Consider the following 19897-nt stretch of genomic DNA (forward strand, 5'->3'; position numbering starts at 1 on the left):
GCGCCGGTATTTTGCTAGTAATCTATATTGTTAATAAGTAAACATATGAGGACACAGTGTCGCAGCGCTAGCGACAAGCTGGCGCCCATTCAGGGATTCTTCCTGCCTCGTGCTGTATTCTTGCTGGGGCTGGCGCGACACTGCAAGGATAGATGGACAGAATAATTAAACATGTACTATGAAGATATTTCAATGTTCCTTAAAAGTTTTGAAGAATCAGCGTTCTAAGCTTACAGATGGCTTGACATCTATTACAGAGGTGAATGTGTAGCGATTGGTTACTTGGAGAAAGAAAAGGAAGGACAGGAATTGGAGGTTAGTACGTTTGAAAGAGACAATACTGCTGCAGTAAATTCTTTTGTCGAAGGCCACACACGGCGTAGCAAGCATCTTGCGTGAGGCAGGAGCAATCTCTGGACGAGTAGACAGCTCATCATTATCACTGTGCCAACGTGTTCCCATGTTTATTACATGCTTAAATTCCAACTTCTTTTTTATTTTGGGCACTGTGCAACTTTGTGAACTTGAGCTTTCAAGTTTCTCCGACACTCTGTGTCACTCGATCAACTTCCTTTTGTTGTTTATACGACTGTTTAAACCAACAAATAGTACGTTTTTCCTTGCCTCCGCTTGGTACTTGCTGAAATTCTTCTATTTACCCCCGTGCTTTTGCCATTGTCTTTTTATAGAACGCTGAACTTAAGGGCTATTTATATTGATTTGCATATTCAAAGAGGCGTAATTCTGGAGGAGTTTGGGGAGTGGCAGCAGGCGCGTGCACGTGCATTACTTCTCACGCCGACCGGGATTTAGGTAGCAGAAGAACGTGGAAGTTGGAGAACGCACAGATTTGTGCATCTGGATTTTTTTGTGCGTACAACATTTCCGCTTTTGTCTGTACATCATGTTTTAGTGTGAATTCTGCACACGGCGTTATGTATAAGGCCCCTGGTGTTTTTGTTTTTCCAAATTCTTTTCACAACTGCAAATTTCTTCTTATATTGTGTTATTGTAATTTATATTTCCTTAATTTGGGCGGCACGGTGGCGCAGTGGGTAGCGCTGCTGCCTCGCAGTTGGGAGACCTGGGGACCCGGATTCGCTTCCCAGGTCCTCCCTGCGTGGAGTTTGCATGTTCTCCCCGTGTCTGCATGGGTTTCCTCCGGGCGCTCCGGTTTCCTGCCAGAGTCCAAAGACATGCTGGTTAGGTGGATTGGTGATTCTAAATTGGCCCTAGTGTATGCATGGTGTGTGGGTGTGTTTGTGTGTGTCCTGCGGTGGGTTGGCACCCTGCCCGGGATTGGTCCCTGCCTTGTGCCCTGTGTTTGCTGGGATTGGCTCCAGCAGACCCCCGTGACCCTGTGTTCGGATTCAGCGGGTTGGAAAATGGATGGATGGATTTCCTTAATTTTCATGTTTGAAATTATTTAAAATAAAACAGGTTTATAACGCTTTAAGAACAGTACAGTATTTTTATTATACAGTATATGAGGGTGGACACACAAAAAAAGACTGTGCCTGTAACTCTTTTTATTTAATAAATTAAGAAATGTAACTACAATCACCTTGAAAATTGTTTCCTTCTGAATTGACACACAGCTGCATACGATGCTACCAACGTTCAAAGCAATTCCACATATCATTTCCTGAAAGGCTGCTGAGGATCTCCTTCATTTTTGCTTTCAGATCTTCTGACAAAAAAGAAGTTCCTTTTGAGTAACGACTTGTGTCATTCAAAAATGCATGCATGACACCTGCACTCTTCACCATAAGCCTCCGTCAATAACTGAAAAGTTTCCGTCACAGATTTCTTCAGTTTCACATGAAACTTGATGCACTCCGATGTTTTCCAAATGAGAATAAGAAAACATTTCTCACTGTGACAATTTAGAGCATGTTCTTTAACCATCTCTTTGTTTCTCCCCTTCCCCTTAATTCCTGAGCTATAGGGTTAGTCTTGTTTTTTTTTGTGTCAGACCAAAAAATTTTTTTTTTTTTTTCAATTTTTTTATATTAACATGCAGTGGTTATAAGTACTGTCTCATGAATCCAACATCTAGGGTTTGACTACCACAGCCAGACATTGCTAATGGATCCCCAAAACTTGCAATAAAAACCTTGGTTAATTTTAAATGCAAATGGAAGATGAACTCAAGATATCAGATGTGGCAAGAGGCTATCCGGGCTGAGTGACCTGCAGTTTACATGACAGTAGTGCATTAACAGTAGAAACACATTAACCAAGAGTCATGTTTGTGTAGCAAGTGCTTCATTACACCACTTAGGGCACAACTCAGTGTTAGAGTAGGGTGATTTCTACATGAAATGTATATTTCTACCCAGTTTTAACATGCGCTTCCTGTTGGCATGCCAGTTTACTTCCATAATTTCATCATCAGCAGTTCATTGAAATGACAGTGATGCCTGTCTCAGTTACTTGTTTAACCTTAGCTGGTGGACGTGTCCAATCCTTAAGCCACAAGTCATATGAGAATGAGGGTAGAAGGTTCAGTTTGGGAACAGCTGCTGCAAATCTTAATTTTCTTCTCTCTCTGTACTTTCAATGTTGTCCTTTCTTTTGTCTCATTACAGAGATGGTCAGTTTTAAATGAACTTTCACTTGACGAATGATGATGGATTATAGAGATTTTCTGTTTGTAAACTGGTGGTATAGATTTGGCCTTTTGTAAGGTAGGTCTTGAAGGTGTCTTTGAAGAACTTCCCTTCACCTCTCTGGGTTCTCTGCAATGAGTAATAGATTTTTCTGAGTAAATGAATGTTGGGCATTCTGATGCAATGGCCCAACCAACGGAATTGGATACAAAAAATCTTGGCCTTGGTGCTGGTTGTCTTTGTCTCTGTGAAAAATCTAGAATGGATTATTCTTCATGAGAATATTGAAGAAGTGGTGCTGATGTAATCAGTTGAGGATTTTCAGATGATAACTGAAGGTAATCCAAGTCTTCCTGTCTATCGAAAGAGTGATAAACCAAAAAACTTAGTTTCTTTAAAGTCATGGTTGTCAAATACTTGGTATCATAGTTTTTCGAAAGAGGAGCCTACATAGCTTATATTGTGCTGAACATATTCTTTGATGGTTAGTTGCCAAGATGTGGAAAATGATCAACAATTTTAAGACTTGTCACATAAAAATTTGCAACAATAAAAAATTGAAATGATAAAACTGAGTTTGGCCTAATTGTAGTATTATCCGCTCTTGGTCTGAACCTTTTAACCACACACCTGCCAAGTTGTTTTGCCTGCCTAAGGTAAAGTCATCCCTGATGGAGGATCGCAGAAATAATCGGAATGGCTGTCTCAGCTGTGGAATGGCCAATTGGGGGAGGTAGCTTGATGGCTGAGCTCTCCAGGACCCTAAACAAATCCAAATCATATTATGTGATATCATCTACTGTTAAATTATGCTCCATACTTGTAATATTTTTATTTTCATACTATATTGAGGATTACTTGTGTTTTGTTCTGTGTATTGTATTGAATTGACCCCCTTCTTTTTGACACCCACTGTACGCCCAACCTACCTGGAAAGAGGTGTCTCTTTAAACTGCCTTTCCCAAGGTTTCTTCCATTTTTTTTTCCTACTAGGGTTTTTCTTGGGACTTTTTCCTTGTCTTCTTATAGAGTCAAGGCTGTGGGACTGTCAAGAGGCAGGGCCTGTTATAGCCCATTGCGGCACTTCTTATGTGATTTTGGGCTATACAAAAATAAATTGTATTGTATTGTATGTGCACTACTTTGCCTTGACCATGATTAGAAAAGTAAAATATCCTCAGCAGTTGTTATAAATTACTAGGAACACAGAAGCAAGCAAAACATGTTACACTGTAAGGAGATTTCAGCACCTTAAAAGAGAGTGATAAACAGATGAATCTCGGAATACAGGAAATATTCCTACAGGTACTAATGGAGCTCATGATGTGTTGCAAGAATTTTGCAACAGGATAAGAATTATATTCCCATATGCAGCAGAAGTGCCATTTATCAATGATCATCTAAAATTTTTCAACCTCAAGATTGAATTGGCCTAGCTTTAAAGGAATAAATAATCAACAATGTTTTTTTGGAGATGTAGGCATCATTTTAACAATATAAGTTTGTTTAATTTTTTTGTTGTCATGGATCAACTTCTGGGCTTATCAGAGGTATGAAGTACCACTCAATGAGGTGAGGGAATACTGTCACTAACATTATCATCTCCTTCTTCCTCCTTAGCTCCAAGAAGATGCTCAGTGAGGGCAACTGACTATGCCCATTCTGGATGAGTCCTATAAAACTGGATATCCCCAAAAGGAGGTTTCTCACTTTGTTACGAGCCAGACCAAAAGACGAAGCACCTCCAAGCCAGACCTGCTCAACCTAGCAGAAATTACAAGTTAAAAGAAAGCTATAACCTGTGTTTCATTATTTGATGGTATCGTGCAAAATTTTTGCTTTCAGTCTTTATCTTTGAATTAAATGGGACAACCCAGTAGCGGTCCTAACATTTTTTGGACCCGATCTTTATTCCCACCTAACCACACTGCGTAAAACACAATGGCTCTCTGGCACTAGATATCTGATTTTATAGTGTCATTCTAGAATATACCCATAATACCAATGACAGATACATAGGTCATCATTTTACTGTAAAGTATATTGGCTAATTGTATAAATCCTCTTACGCAATTGAGTTATTAATTAGTAACACCTTCAACCTGTTGCTCTGCAAAAATTCTCATCACAGCAATTTTGAAGTCAGTAAACCCTAAAATAAAAACTCTTAACATGTAAAACAATTCTGATACTTTTTATTAAAGTGCTTGTTCAATCGCTTGTCCTGTTCTAATCACCAAATAAAAACTGTGTTTATTTGAGAGCAACCAATCTGCTCTTTAAGCTGCCTTGAATTCTGTCCCAAAATGTTTCAAATTATTTTTTTACTTCACTGAAGTTATTTATTTATATAGTTTTTATTCCTAAAATATTTATTAAATCTCTGATATCCCATATGCTTTATCCCAAAGCTTATGGAGACTATATGAAGGCAGCACATAAACTAAATAAATTATTAAAAATAAGAGAGCACGTAAATCAGATTTATGGAATAGGAAAAGAGCAGTCTTCTAACTTCCAATACTGTTTATAAACAGTGTTTGACTGGGACGTGTTCAAGAAGAATAACCAACTATGCCAGTTTTAGACAGTGCATAGAATAAGCATTTGATGTATGAGAAACCTGCGGTGGGTTGGCACCCTGCCCGGGATTGGTTCCCTGCCTTGTGCCCTGTGTTGGCTGGGATTGGCTCCAGCAGACCCCCGTGACCCTGTGTTCGGATTCAGCGGGTTGGAAAATGGATGGATGGATGTATGAGAAACAAAAAGTAATTTTGAATTGTTTGTATATTTAGAAGCAGAGGTGTGATCAGAACATCATGTGTGGGTGGGCATTTGGCTTGTCTGGGGGTGAAAAAAATATCCATCCATCCATCCCCATTTTCATAGGGGGGTCAAATAATAATAACAACATAGTTTTATATAACATATAAAAGCAAAAATTGTGGCATAAATCATAACCTATTGTTCAATAAAATTAACAGAGGCAATGGAACTTGTATTATTATTTTTTGTGAACAAATATAGAACTACATCTACAAGGTAAATATCAATAAAGTCAAATGTATACAACATATGAGAACAAGAACAGAAACATGGCTTATTGTAGTCATGGGAGGCTATAGGACACCAGTTTCCAGCGTTTAACCTGGATATTTTCTACAGGACCAGTCTGCAGTTACTCTTGGCAAATTCTGAAATAAATTCATTCATGTCTAGATTTTCTGTGATGTTTTTCTCATATGCCAGAATGACTAAATTTATCTTCCTTGAATGCAGCATTGTTCGGCAGAGTGGAGTGAGAATGCGGTTCAAAGTAGAGAAAGAGCTTTCGCATGCAGTTGAAGACACACCAATGATGACGTGCGGGATACTAGACGCGTGTTTGTGGAAGCCGCCACCGTCTTTTTCTAGAACTTTTTTCCAATTAGTGTAGCCGTGTTTGGTAAATATGTCCTTGCGGTCCGAATTGGAAACACTAAATTTGCGGCAGGCAAAGCAAAAGCTGGCATCACGGACAACAGAATATTCAAGCCATGGTCGAGACTGATACCAGCTTGCACTAAAACATCTGAGTGTCTTTCTGAATGCGCGCTTGGGATAATTAATTAAAATGGGCTGGGATAGGCTATCCATATTTAAGTCAGGCAGACCGGACTGTATATTTTGTTGAAGGCTGAGGTTTGGAGTACCTGATACGGATGCAGAGCTGGAGGATTATGTAGGCTTATCTAGACCTTTTGGAGTTTCAGTTCCCGATGTGGGTGCGCTGTGCTAGCAGCGGTGTTGGGGTCAACCGTGGAGCCAGCAGCTTGCGGAGGATGTCTGCTTTTTAATAAGCCACCTATGCATAGCCTTTGGTGTTACCAACCAGAAAATAAAAGAAGAATGGAACATATATACGCTGTTTTAATTAAAGAATACAGTCAACAGGTTCAAAACGTGCTGCAAAATGTGCGGCGAAGTGAACTGTGAGCAAATTCAAACGGGCTGATTGGAAAGCAACTCAGTTTTGAAAATCAGATGTTATTCTTCTCCAGAGTTTTCATTGGACAGACAGAGCATTTTTGCAGGGTGGGCACGGCTTGTCTCTGGGGGGGCAGTGCCCACCCCAGCCCCCCCGGTCACGCCTCTGTTTAGAGGATTAACAGTATAAGAACACAATGTTCTGCATGAAAGTATTCAGTTCAAAAAAGGACCCAATGTTGATGTCAAGGCATTTCAATCTGAAAAATGGGAAATTGAGAGAATCTGCATTTTAATTTTGTCACCTAGACCACAATTATAACATTTTTAAAGAATCGATTGGTAACAAATAATCTTACGTAACTCATAAAGCAAACAAGAAATGTCTAAAATGAGATATTATCATTCATTTCACCGATAAAAGTTAAATATTTTGCATGAGAATCAACTAAGCAGATAACTAGGTAACTCCATAGCATAGAATCACCTAATAAGCAGATTTCTGTTATACACACAAAGAAGTAAACTAGGATGATCTATTAGTGCAGCCAAGCATCAACATTTCAGATATCAAAATGCAAGAAAGTGAGCTGCTTTCTCACACAGAAGTAATAATAACCTCTAAAAATTAGAATACTGATTTGTTTACATATTTAAAAAGTTTTTATCTTTTCTCAGTATAAATTGGAATAAACCCTCCTTGGAAAAAAATGCTGTAAAATCTTCATGTTGCTGACCAAAATCAGGTTTTTAGATCAAGAGATGAATGTGGGCAAGCATAAACAACTGGAGAGTAACAAACACACAGGGCAGCCAATTAAGTAGAAAATCATCTCAAAATAGAAGGGTAGCATGTCTAAATTAATAAATAAGATGATATTTAAGGTGAAAGCTATCTCGAAAGCTACTGAAACAAAGAAACCAAAAAAGATACTGCACATAAGACCTGGATAATGAATACCAACAGAGCGGTGAGCCACAGCAGTCAAGCCAAATGAGTGAAAAAGACAGGTTTTGAGCCAAAACAGGCAACAGTTCAAATCTAAAATAGGCAGTAATAGAAATCTTCATGAGGCAGTGATTTAGAGCAAGTATTAAGCCATGATTCCAGCCTGCATAAAAAATAAGCACAAGTCAATAATTCCAGACGGTAGAGGCTAGGCTGCCTGACTCAAGAATTGACGGAAAGGTGCAAGGCTTTGGATGTCAGGCTCAATTATTCAGGGCTTTAGGAATGAGATTACAGAAATGAGGCTGTGGGAGTGGCTGGGCTTTAGAAATTAGACTTCCAGAGCTAGACTGTATGGAGAGGCTGCTTGAACAACAAGGTCATGTTTACAGCATAGCTATTTTGGGACAGTTAGCTATTAGCTAAACAAAGGTCTTGATGGACTGAAGGGTCTCCTCTCGTTTGTTAAATTAGTTATGTTCTAAGGAACAAGTATAGAATTTGCATTACAGACTGTAGTGTTATAATGATAGGCGAATAATACCAGAAGATTATAGGCAGATCATATCTGAAATAAGCAATAGTGATAAAGACGTCTTATGGAAACTCTTATATTATTTGATTTTGTGTCTGCTATTCTGAATGAGGGCTAAGATAGCAACACACATAACTGATCAGACCAGACATCTCTAGCCAAAGCAAAAAGACTCCAGTTCATTCTAGGGCAATTCTATGAATCCAAATATCAGGGGAATATGCAATCAAGATTCTGCTTTTACTGTAAAAAAATAAAAAAATACTATTCATTTAAAACATTTGATCACACCATGCAATGCAGCTTGTGTTTTCACATTAGCTTTCATTTATAACAGCACTCAAGCGAGTGAGTCTGATGAAAATCGTCACTCTTTGATGTCAAAAGCCTTAATTGTCATACAAAATATTTCAGTTTGCTATGAAGACTCAATTTTTACAGCCATACATGGACAGTACAGGAGTCACTACTGTTAGAATTCATGTGTTTAAAGGTGAAGCAACAGTCAGAAAGAAACTATCTTACTGGTGCTATGATCTGGATTAAAAAAAAATCAGTGTCACCAGGGAGCTATATGGCAAATGGCTCAAATGAGTAAAACTACCAGGAAATTTAGGTTTAGTTAATTTTGCAGTAAAGGCTTTGATTTTTGCTCTTCCATAGGGAGGATGCAACAACTTTTTGGACAGTTTTTACTTGCTGGTGCAGGTGTGTGCTTGTTGCTGCCACGAAACAATAAAAAAATGAAAATAATAACGATACTAATGTGTTGATGATTAAAAAATAGACTTTCACTTATCTCTCTATTATAAAATAAAATCTTGGAAGAAGACGATATGGGATTTTCTTGGAGACACTTTAACGTCCTGCAAGAGACACTTTAATGTACCGCAAGAAAAGGCAGTTAGATCAAAGGACAGCTGCTGTATAGGGTTTTAAATGAATGACGCACAGCACGACAAGCAGAACATGCAACATGGCATCAGCAGCAGCAAGCCAGCAGCTGATCCAACCACATCTCCTTAGCGTGTGTTCACCCCCCCCCCCCCCCTTCACAACGCGAATGGCAGAGACACGAATTGGCTTGCCCGCAGCATGCCCCTTTGGGGGTAAGGGGTTGGGTGAGCGAAGCAAGCAGGGGGAAAAGTCCCCTAGTAACCTACAAATATATCCTTTTAATATGATCTTGCATTAATTTGCTGGCAAACCATTTTACTTCCGTGACAACTACCTCTTATTTTACTGATAGTCACATGGTAGGCGACTTTGCATCATTCAAAAAATGTCATGCAGGCTGGTGGTTTTGCAGAATATGCCTACTATCTTGTGATTTCCACTTTAAAACGATGTTACACAGTGAACTCATAACAAAGTCAGTCAAAGCACTGTCCATTATCGTTCAACCAAAATAGCTTCACCAAACATTTCACCAGAGGTATAGCAGCGCTAAGGCCCTGTCCTGCCATTATCAAAAGAGTACATCTTACCTCTCTTACATGAATTTGATTGCACTCCTTTAAAACACATTTAATACAGGAATGGGAAATAACTAAAGTACTGGGAAGCATTTTTTCACCAGAATGTGTATAAAAATTACACTTTCTGTCTCTGTGGCTTATACTATAGGTATTGTGTACCATAGTGTGCACAAAATATTTTTTCCCAACCTACTATGACTATGAGTGTAAGGAAATACTTTTAGATACCCAACAGACACCCAAACATTAAAAGCTAAAGCCCTAACATTACCAACTATTTTTTGCCAACAAGAGCACTGTGAATAGCAGTATGATTGAACAATTATAATAATAATTCATTACATTTATATAGCAATTTTCATGGTGCTCAAAGCGCCTTACACAGTGTTTGGCCAGCCACTTCAACCACCACTAATATGCAGCATCCACACATTAGCTGTTAGGTGGTGAAGGAGTGAGAGATGGTTAGCCAATCAGAGACGGGATGATTAGGGGGCCAGAATTACCAGGCCATGGTTGGCAATTTAGCCAGGACTTTGAGATATACCCTACTCTTTATGAAGTATGCCCAGGGATCTATAATAACTACGGCGACATTTTTACAGCACAGTGTCCCCGTCACTGCACAGGAAGATTGGGATCCACACACAGACCACAGGGTAAGCTCCCCCTGCTGACCTCATTAACACCTCTTCTGGCATCAACCCAAGCTTTTTCCTGGTTGGTTTCCCATCCAAGTACTAGCTGGGCTCGAACATGCTTAGCTTTAGGTAGGTGACCTGTTCTGAAGTGCATGTTGTATGGCTGCTGGCTCAAATGTTTATGCTTTGTTATGTTATGTTATGCTAATGTTCATATAGTATGAACATCTCTGTGTCCATTTTAAGGGCTGTACAAGCAATCTATCTCTAAAAAGCACAATCTCTGTTTATTTATTTGCTCTTTATGCACATATTTATTTTTCTAACTATAGACTTGGAATTTGGTTACACAGGTACTATCCACCAAGAAAGAGCCATTCACACAATTTTCAACCTTGCTTTCCTGGGAAGCAATGGGGGGTGGCTTGTTTTCAAAACTTGTGACAAGAAATACAATATAATCTTTTGATAGAAACAGTGCCATACAGGTTGTGATGGTGGTGTGATGGTTAGCATGTCTGCCTTTTAAACAATAAGTCTGGATTAGATTCCTGCCAATTATATTTAACTATTTCTGTAATCAAGAATTTCCCCTCCAAATGAGTTTAACTTTCATAATTTCTTTTCAGTCAGTTCACAAATTAGGAATTAAAGTCACACAAAATTCAAATTCACCTTTAACAGTCTCTTGAAATGATTTAAAAGAGACCTTACTAACTGGTCATAACTTAATTCTATATTTCCCAAGAAAATTAATGTTATTAAAATGAAGATTCTACCTAAAATGCTATGTCTTTTGCAGTCAGTTATAATTTCACCTTAATAAAGTCCTTTTTTAAAAAACTTGATACAGTAATAACTCTGTCTATTTGACATAAAGGTCACTAATAAAAATGAATTCCAAGTAAAAAAAACGTGTTTTTGGAATTGTGAAAGGAAATAGCAGTGAATTTGTATCCACTTGGCTATTGCCATTCATGACAGCCTGGTGAGCATCTCACCAAGGGGAAAGGAATTGTGGTAACACAGTTAATGATGCAGTTCAGTTTCTTTCATGACTCTGAGAAGCACTAACCAGAGGGAGACACCTAAAAACAGCGATACCCAGCCTCCTTGCATGCACTTTCTGGTCAAACCACAATACAGATACCAGCATCACCAAAGATCTTTCAAACTTCATGGCAATTAATATGCTACAGTGATTCCATCCTATTGCCTGACTCAACTATGACAAATAAATGGGGTATTATCCAGGAAACCCAACCTTTTGTTTTTGCTATGTTCACATTAAAGGGCTCATTGCTCAATTCCAATCTGAGCAAAACATTGGATTTGAATGTCTTGATGGTTCACATCCATAAATACAAGTCACCTGTATCTAACTGTAATGTGAATGCATCTGCCCACCGAACAGCACGCATGCACACATTGATACATTTGTCCATGAGCTATCTGTCACCCAACAACAAAAAAAGTCATATTTGTGAGACAACGCCTGGTATTAAAACCAACAAAACAAAATTGATGCACTAGTAGCCAATGAATACATAACATTTTGATCTGGAGGACAGCAAACAGTTCATAAGCTGTACATGATTAGGTTGAGAAGGTGAAAAAAATGGCAGGCAGTTAGCAATTGCCGTTTCCGCTGCTATTGCTGGCACTGCTACACCAAGAAATGTGTGAGTATGGAAAAGGAGTCAGCAATGTTGGGGCTGTGACTGTTGTCAGAGCTGTAGACTCTCCTCCATTGTTGTTTTTCCGTGCTGCCGATGCTGGCTGATGACAACAAATCACATTAATTCCAATCTGACCATTCTCTGTCATGTTACATGGCCATGAATTGGATACATATCTGATCTAAGAACACATATGCAAGTGACTCAAATCAGATTTTGAAAAGATCAGATTTCTGTGCCCACACAGCCCTAAAAACATCAGATTTGTCTCACAGTATGGCAAAAACATGGCTTTGACTCACTTCAACCTAGTAATGTGAATGCAGCCTTACTCACTTTGTTGTCTTTATACATTTCTATGCAAAGGAATTTCTGCACCATAACCTCCTTATATTCTATGCTTTGTGCACCAGCCATCTAACTGTTATCAACATAGTAGAAATCCAGTGATTTGGCTACAGACTAATAATGTCTTCATTTGTATCCCTACAAGATAAACATATATTAGTGCCTTCCCTAAATTACACAATATTTAAGATATGTAAAACACTTTGTATTGTATGATACATGCATGTTAAAAATATGTGTTCCAATTTAACAACTTTCCTTAAAGACAACCTTTTGTTGAAACATTTCTATTATTATATGCAAACCTAAGATTTCTCAAAAAGAAACCTGGAAAACTTACCAGTCCCCATAAACTTTCTGCTAATAAAATCACAGTTAATTTTAATGTGAATTGAGTTATAATTGTAGAAAAAAATGCATAAAAAGCAAAAGCATGTGAATTGCAATTAAGAAAATAATTAACACAAAATATACCTCAAGTATACAAAAGTCACAAGGTGATCTCTGCACTGATATTTCAAATTGGCATGTGGGTTGCTTCCTAGAGGCAGGAGAAATATTCTTTTTTTCTCTCCACTTACTTGAAACTAAAACACTGTAAGACTGTGTCACACATGGGCATCTGAGATCACCTTCCAAACTTTGCTAAGGCATGCAATACCACCTGGGATGAGAGGGAGCACGGTCGCTGTGTCGTCTCATTTTATCTCTATAGTTCTGAGAAACCATCCCATTAGGGCAACTGAGCTCCACCCACACCGTCCCAGAGCCCCCACCCCTTTGGACTGGGACACTATAAAGCCAAGATGTTCCCAGAGGTGAGTTTCTCACTTTAGGCAGAAGCATCCCCATGTCGGAAATCACCGTAACTGACCAACTCAGACGAGCCCTTTAATTCACAGAGAATAGTCAACTAAGAAGGCATTTGAGAGGCCTATTTCTGTTCTGTTTATTGAACAATCAATCAAAAAGAAAACTCCAAATTCAGGCCACACCCAAAAAGAATAAGAAACAGCAAAAGAAATTTAGAGCACAATTTAAAATAGTTCTTCATTTCTATGTATATAAAATCCAATGTCTGTCTGTCTGTCTCTCTGTTTGTCTTTCCGCTTTTCACGAGAGAACTACTTAACAGATTTAGATTGGATTTTTTTCTATAATTTGCTTGAACATTCCGGTTGATTTTGTGATTTTGCTCATCACGCTAAGAATCATAGTTCTCTTGCAGAAGCAATATATTCATGCTAATCTGAGACAGAGGCTGCTGGACGAAGGGTTTTGTGTGATGTCAGAAGTGGGGAGCCGGGCAGAGCCCTCCTCACTGTCCTGTTTCACTACTACGTGGGCAGAGCCACGGGGGACGGTTAGGATATGATACAAAAGCAAGTAAAGTGAAAATGTTAAGCCAAAACCTAGCTTGCTTTATTTAGAATTATTGTATATTAATGGGTTCTGGCCATGTTTTAAAAAAGTTTTGAAGAGATCTTCTTAAATAGAATTTGATATTTTTCCAATTTAAAATAATTTAATACATTGTTTTCCCATTGATTTAAATAAGGTGGATTGGGATTCTTCCAGTTGAGCAAAAAAAGTCTATATGCTAGTACTGTGTTACAGGATATTACATCCATTTTCTCAAAGTGCACTTTAATCCCATCTGGTAGTACTCCATATACAACCATTAAAGCTGTAAGAGTGATTTTAAATCCAGGGTTATCCAAGAGATATACAACAATTTTATCCCAAAATGATTTAAATGTAGCTCTGAAGTGTAATGCCAGGCCATTTTAGAAAACACCTCTGATATATCCAGGTTCAGTTGCACACTAGCACAGGTCAGATAAATTATATAGACAGATACACATGGTAACAGAGTTTGGCAAGCAGTAGTGGTTTTTGACTTCTCATTGATCCCATTTATAGTCAGTTTATTTCAATATTTGTGTCACAAAAACTGACCTCAGCCTAAGTCAGACAAAACAGCAAATCACTAAATTTGTTATATAGTTCTTTATGACTTCACACAACATTTTGTACATTGCTCTTAGACAATATTTGACAAAATAGCCATTGCTAGGCACACTGACTGCATGTACAGCCATTGAAATGGCCTATAACTGATTTCAGAGAGATTGACAGGTACAAAAAACTTTCCAGGCATTTACTTGGTTATGCTTTATCCCCTGCTACCATGAAATAATCTAAGCGGGCTAGAAAATGAATGGATGGATATACCACATAATAACTTTACTAGTTTGACAGCAAGAGCAACACTAGGGTAGCACTGGACAGAGTAATTGTGTGGAATGTTTGCAAACAGAACACCACTGTATGAGAATGTGGAAAGACAGGGGGCATGGTCCCTTTTGTGCCTGGTGCCCTGACAATAAGTGAGATGGAGATATAGAGAGTTCAAACATATTATGAAAAAAAAAACAACTTTCTTCAGGAGTTTGTAAGAAAGACAATGCAGCAGGTATCTGACTCTCAATTTGGCGAGAAAGCCAAAGCTGTTTAACACAAGAAGGGTTGGCTGCTGAAGGGAATTTTGTCTGATATCCCCAGTAGTCAAAAAAGTGCCCTCCTTCGACTTTAGAAGTGATTCAACGATTTAAATGGAACTGAAACCTGATGAAGATTTGGAACTACCATAGATCATACAAAATGTGCCTAAATGACAAGAGCTGAAATGGAGCAAAGCCTTGCTAACCAGGGAAAAGCAGACTAGAATCATGAAAGAAAGGGAAAAAAAAAATGAAGGTGGTGTCACAATAACAGTCCACAGACATCAAAAAGATTTGGGGCAGCCACCCGTATATTATGCCCTGGCTGCAAATGGGTAATTTTGGGAGAGTTGTTCACAGGTTAGAGTCCAAAACAGAACTGATTTAAGAGTGAAAAAAAGGCGGCTTTAAAGGCTGGGACAGGAAGTGATGTCATTGGAACCAGAGCCGGAATTGATGTCATCGGGACCAGAATTGATGTCATCAACCACACCGGAACTGGAAGTGGCATCTTCAGGACCGGAAATGATGTCATCATTAGCGCTGGTATCAGAAGTGATGCCATCAATGGTGCTGGTGCTAGAAGTGATGTCATCAATGGTGCCGGGAACTAACGGGATATCCCATGGATGGTCTGCAGCGGATTGAGAGAGAAAGTCAGTGCAGCTCACCACCCCCTGGTCTGGCATGGTACTACTATTATTCAGGACCTTTAAGCTGCTTCCAATTCGCACGTGTGTGACAGTGGGAAGGTGAATAATTTGATGTGGTGCTTGATGAGCAGACAAGTAGGCTAGCCTACCAGACTGATAAACAGGGAAAACCCAGAGGGCATCAGGATTTAGATTACTCTTCCTTGTACTTTGTGTTCTTTCTTGTGTGACCTTATCTGATGTGTATTACTTGCATGAAGAAATTGCAGTTGGATATTAATGAAACTCTTAGCAGAGGTATTTATCACATTTTAAACATTTTTCTATTTCAGTTTGACAAATTAAAATGCATGGGGAATGTTCAATGCGATTAAAGTCAAAAGATACAGCATACTGTTCCAACATTACCTAAAACTGAAACCTGTGTGTTTTACTTTAAAGCTAATCACATGCCCTTGGTTTCCAAAGAGAATGTAACTGATGTATTCTGTTCATTACTCTATTGCAAAATTGTACAAGCTAGTGGTCTGTGGCAATAAATCTGTTATAAAGGGCACAATACTCAAAGTCAGCTTCAATTAAAACAAGGACAAAACAACTTCACCTACAATAATAATTACTCTTTTTGCTCTGCACAAAGATAATTAATAATGTGTTTTTATGGTATAAAATTTAGCATTACATTAGAGGCCAACCCCCACCACTGTTGCATAGCACCTAATTTATCTTCCTTCACAATTTTAATGAGACTAAGAGCATTGTTTGATTAGTTACACAGATAATTAAGACCTTTTTCAGTTTTCATTCTGCAGTATTCTTGGAGTGATTATTACGGAATTCTATAATATAGGGACGGACAATTAGAACTGTACAGTATGGTGTATGCTACTGTTGGCCAAATAAACTGTAGTTAGTGGCACAGGCTTGAATGTTTATTTTCTTCTGATTACATGCGTAAATCATACAATCAAGCACGCAATCAAGAAAAATCCCTGAACCAATTACCGTTAAGCACTGTCAAAGTAAAGAAATGCATTTTTAATTTGTTAAAAGCTGAAGGGTATATTTAATGCATTAATAAATGAAGTAATGCTATATCTTTGCTATCTATTTATTGCCTCTCAGTAGGATTACTTTGTCACTCCTTCATAAATTTCATTTATATTTTTGTTGGCTCTACTATTAACATTTTCCTTATGAAATACTAGCAAAAATGTACAGTATATAGTTTAACATGGAGCTAGTAGAGTTTAAATAAGTATTTTAAAATTTGACTACATAATCCTTCACTTATTCTGAATATATTGATTTCTCTTTCAAAATAACCCCACTGTTTAATTTTAAAAGGACCCAATTACACTTTATGGTATATAGAATAACATAATGTAACATTATGAAACCCATATTAATCCAGATCAGGGCTGTGAAGGGTACGCCATCTATCTTGTTACAGCTGGCAGATGCTTTAACACATTTTTAACTATATCTAAGTAAATAATTCCTCAGAAACTTTGTAAAATATTTTAAAAATAGAGTAGGTGAATAATCTATACTGTTAATAACCTATGTTTATTTTGGCCTCACTCAGACTTGCACTATAATTATTCTAAACATCAAATATGACAAAATATATCAATAAGTGTGATGTGAAAGCATTCATACATAGAGCAGACATGCCCAAATAATTTCTGGTTGATACTCTTTAACTGTCTGTGTACTACAATACTGTATGGCAGATTTCAAAATCCTTCTTTTAACATATAAATGCTTAAATAGCCAGGGCATTGCTTACTTACCTGAACTTATTATTACCTACAAACCAGAATACACATTAAAATCTCAATGTGCTGGCCAGCTTATAATTCCAAGGGTTAATAAAATAACATGGGAGGTTGAGCTCTTAGCTTCAGAGCCCAAAAGATGTGGAATGGTCTGCTTGATACTAGAAGAGGAGACCCTTCAGTCTCAGCTTTTAAATCAAGGCTGAAGACTCACTAGTTGATTTTAGTATACCCTGAGTAGAGCTGCTGATTAGCTCTGCATAATGCATCTCTGTGGTTAGTCATTAGTACTAAAATATAAGCAATATATTTATAAACTGTTACTGTTTTTCTTCTCATTGTCTTCATATGGCACTTGGTGCCACTGCTCTACTGCCAAGTTGTTTGTTTGCCTATTGAAAAGTCATCTCAGATACAGGAGCACTGGAATCATTGTGTAGAAAGGTCCTTTCATTGGATTAGCTGGTCCAGCACTGACTCAGCTTTAGAATGGCCATTTGTGGGGAGCTGGCTTGTTGGCTAAGGTGTCCAGGCCTGTCTGACTCCTTCTGTACAAGCTGGAAGTGGTTCAACAATTAGCTGATGGGCAGATATTGTTGTTTTTAATTTACGTTAATTAGTTTCTACTTCTTTTTTTATGTATTTGAACAAATTTGTATCCTCACATGTGATAGTTCTATATTTAGTAAGTGGTATAATCTATTACTGCATTTTTTCCCTGTATTTTGTACTATTGTATTGTGGCAGTGATGGATTGGATATCTAGCTCTATGAAGAGAATTACTTGTGTTGTGTTTTATGTATTGTATTTACCCCATTTTTTGACACCTATTGCATACCCAACCTACCTGGAAGGGCTTTTCTCTCTGAATTGCCTTTCCCAAGATTTCTTCAATTTTTTTTCCCTACAAGGTCTTTTTAATGTTTGTTTTTTCTTGTCTTCTTAGGGAGTCAAGGTTGAGGGACTATCAAACAATAGGGCCTGTTAAAGCTAATTGAGGCATTCCTTGTGTGATGTTGGGCTCTACAAGAAATAAATTGTTGTTGTTGTACTGAGGTAGCATAAGTTAGAACAGTCCAAAACACAGTCTGGTACTCATTCAAATGGATAATGGCTTTGTGAGTTAGTGTACTCTATGATAGACTGGTGACATGGGTGGTTCATGCATTGAACATTATGCTGCCAAGATAGGCAGTCTCTTAGATCATAAAATGGCTTAATCACATATGATGATGGGAAGATAGACATTTTATGTTCACATGAATGATGTCTGAAGTTAGTCTTCTCATTATCTGCACATTGTATCTTCAATTCATCTGAAAATGAACTGGAAAATATATTATAAGTAGGGTCATAAGTAAAATGAACATGTGCACAAACCTACTATAGTACATGTACATGAATCTTGTTCATTTTTGCCAAAAACTATAGCTCACAAATGAAAAATGACTAAACATTTATTGTTTAACATTTCTTATGTATTGAAAACTATGGCATTTTCTACATATTGTTCAACATGTTCTGTCTTCTAAATATTCATATACACCTACTTAGTTCAATTCAGCCAGCATCAGACAACAAGGCAAGAAAAATCCAGCTCTGAGTAGGTCCATTGCAGGACCCACACTCATAGTAACACTCACAAAGAGCCAATTTGGAATTGCCAGTTAACCTAACACATATGTTCTTGGACATGGAGAATCAAAACTGGAATACTCAGACGAAAACCCACCCAGACACAGGTATGATATACAAATGCCATGTGTGGGATTCAAACCCAAGACACTGGATATGTGTGTTTTTGGTGCCCTCTAGCGTCCAAAGTATATCACCAAACTGCAGAAGTTCTCAAATCAAATGTCATTTGCTTCATGGTCACATGGGGTTTTCTTCTTCCTGCCTATAAGGGCAGAATCAGAGAAAGGCCAGGCTTCCTCTTCTTTGTGCTCATCTATTCTATGGAGGGAAACAGAAAATGATTGAACAAACATTCCACTGCTGCATTAGGACCTGAGTGCAACAATGTGTAATGTCTAAAACTGAAAAACAGTTCTTCAATTATGTGCGTCTTGTGCTTTGATTCAGCAAATGTGGAGTATTCTTGGGAAAGAAAGGTGATGCATTACCTCTTTGGAGTTCTCACATATTTGGAAAGGTGACACTAGTTGCCCATCTTGATTTCATGAGTTTGACACGTGATGGTAGCCTTCTGTGTAACATTTTGTACTTTAAGCTGTCTCTGGAGGAAAGTGAACAGTACCCTATATACAATTTTGTTGTTCTGCAGATAAGATGAAAAGGTTATTGCCTATTGTCCATCTATTGACCCCCAGATACAGAGAGCAGTTTAGCCTTGTGCAAAGACTTCCCTTCATAATTGGATTATGGATATCAATTGAAAAGACAGTTTAGGACCATGTCCTGTTTAAAAGGGTGATAATAGTATTAATAATTTGTCATAAAAGTACCGGTATTGACAAAAAGCTGAGGACATTTCAGTTCAAAAACAGAGAAACATATTTGAGTTCAATCTTGGAAGTTTGCGATTGGGTTAGTTAATGGGAACAAAAACAGAAAGTGTAGGGAATCCTTTATTTGAACTCCCCCTCTTTGTGCTTTTCATTAACTGATATAAAAGTGAGTCATTGAGAAAGGAGGAAAAGCTTCAAACAAATTTTGAGATCTGGAATATATTCAACATATCCTACTTTACCCAGTAACATGCTTATTAACATGAATGGAGCAAATGG

General features: G+C 37.9%; 1 protein-coding gene across 1 annotated transcript in view; it reads right to left on the bottom strand.

Annotated features, from left to right (window-relative positions):
• Window positions 1-19897, bottom strand: part of LOC114650417 (gamma-aminobutyric acid type A receptor subunit gamma3) — a 1188096-nt gene that overhangs the window by 343115 nt on the left and 825084 nt on the right. The window contains exon 7 of the mRNA XM_051927200.1: window positions 9279-9295. Coding sequence (XP_051783160.1) covers window positions 9279-9295 — 17 coding nt within the window. The remainder of the gene's footprint in view (window positions 1-9278; window positions 9296-19897) is intronic.

Source organism: Erpetoichthys calabaricus, chromosome 4, assembly GCF_900747795.2.
Source record: "Erpetoichthys calabaricus chromosome 4, fErpCal1.3, whole genome shotgun sequence".
Lineage (NCBI taxonomy): Eukaryota > Metazoa > Chordata > Cladistia > Polypteriformes > Polypteridae > Erpetoichthys > Erpetoichthys calabaricus.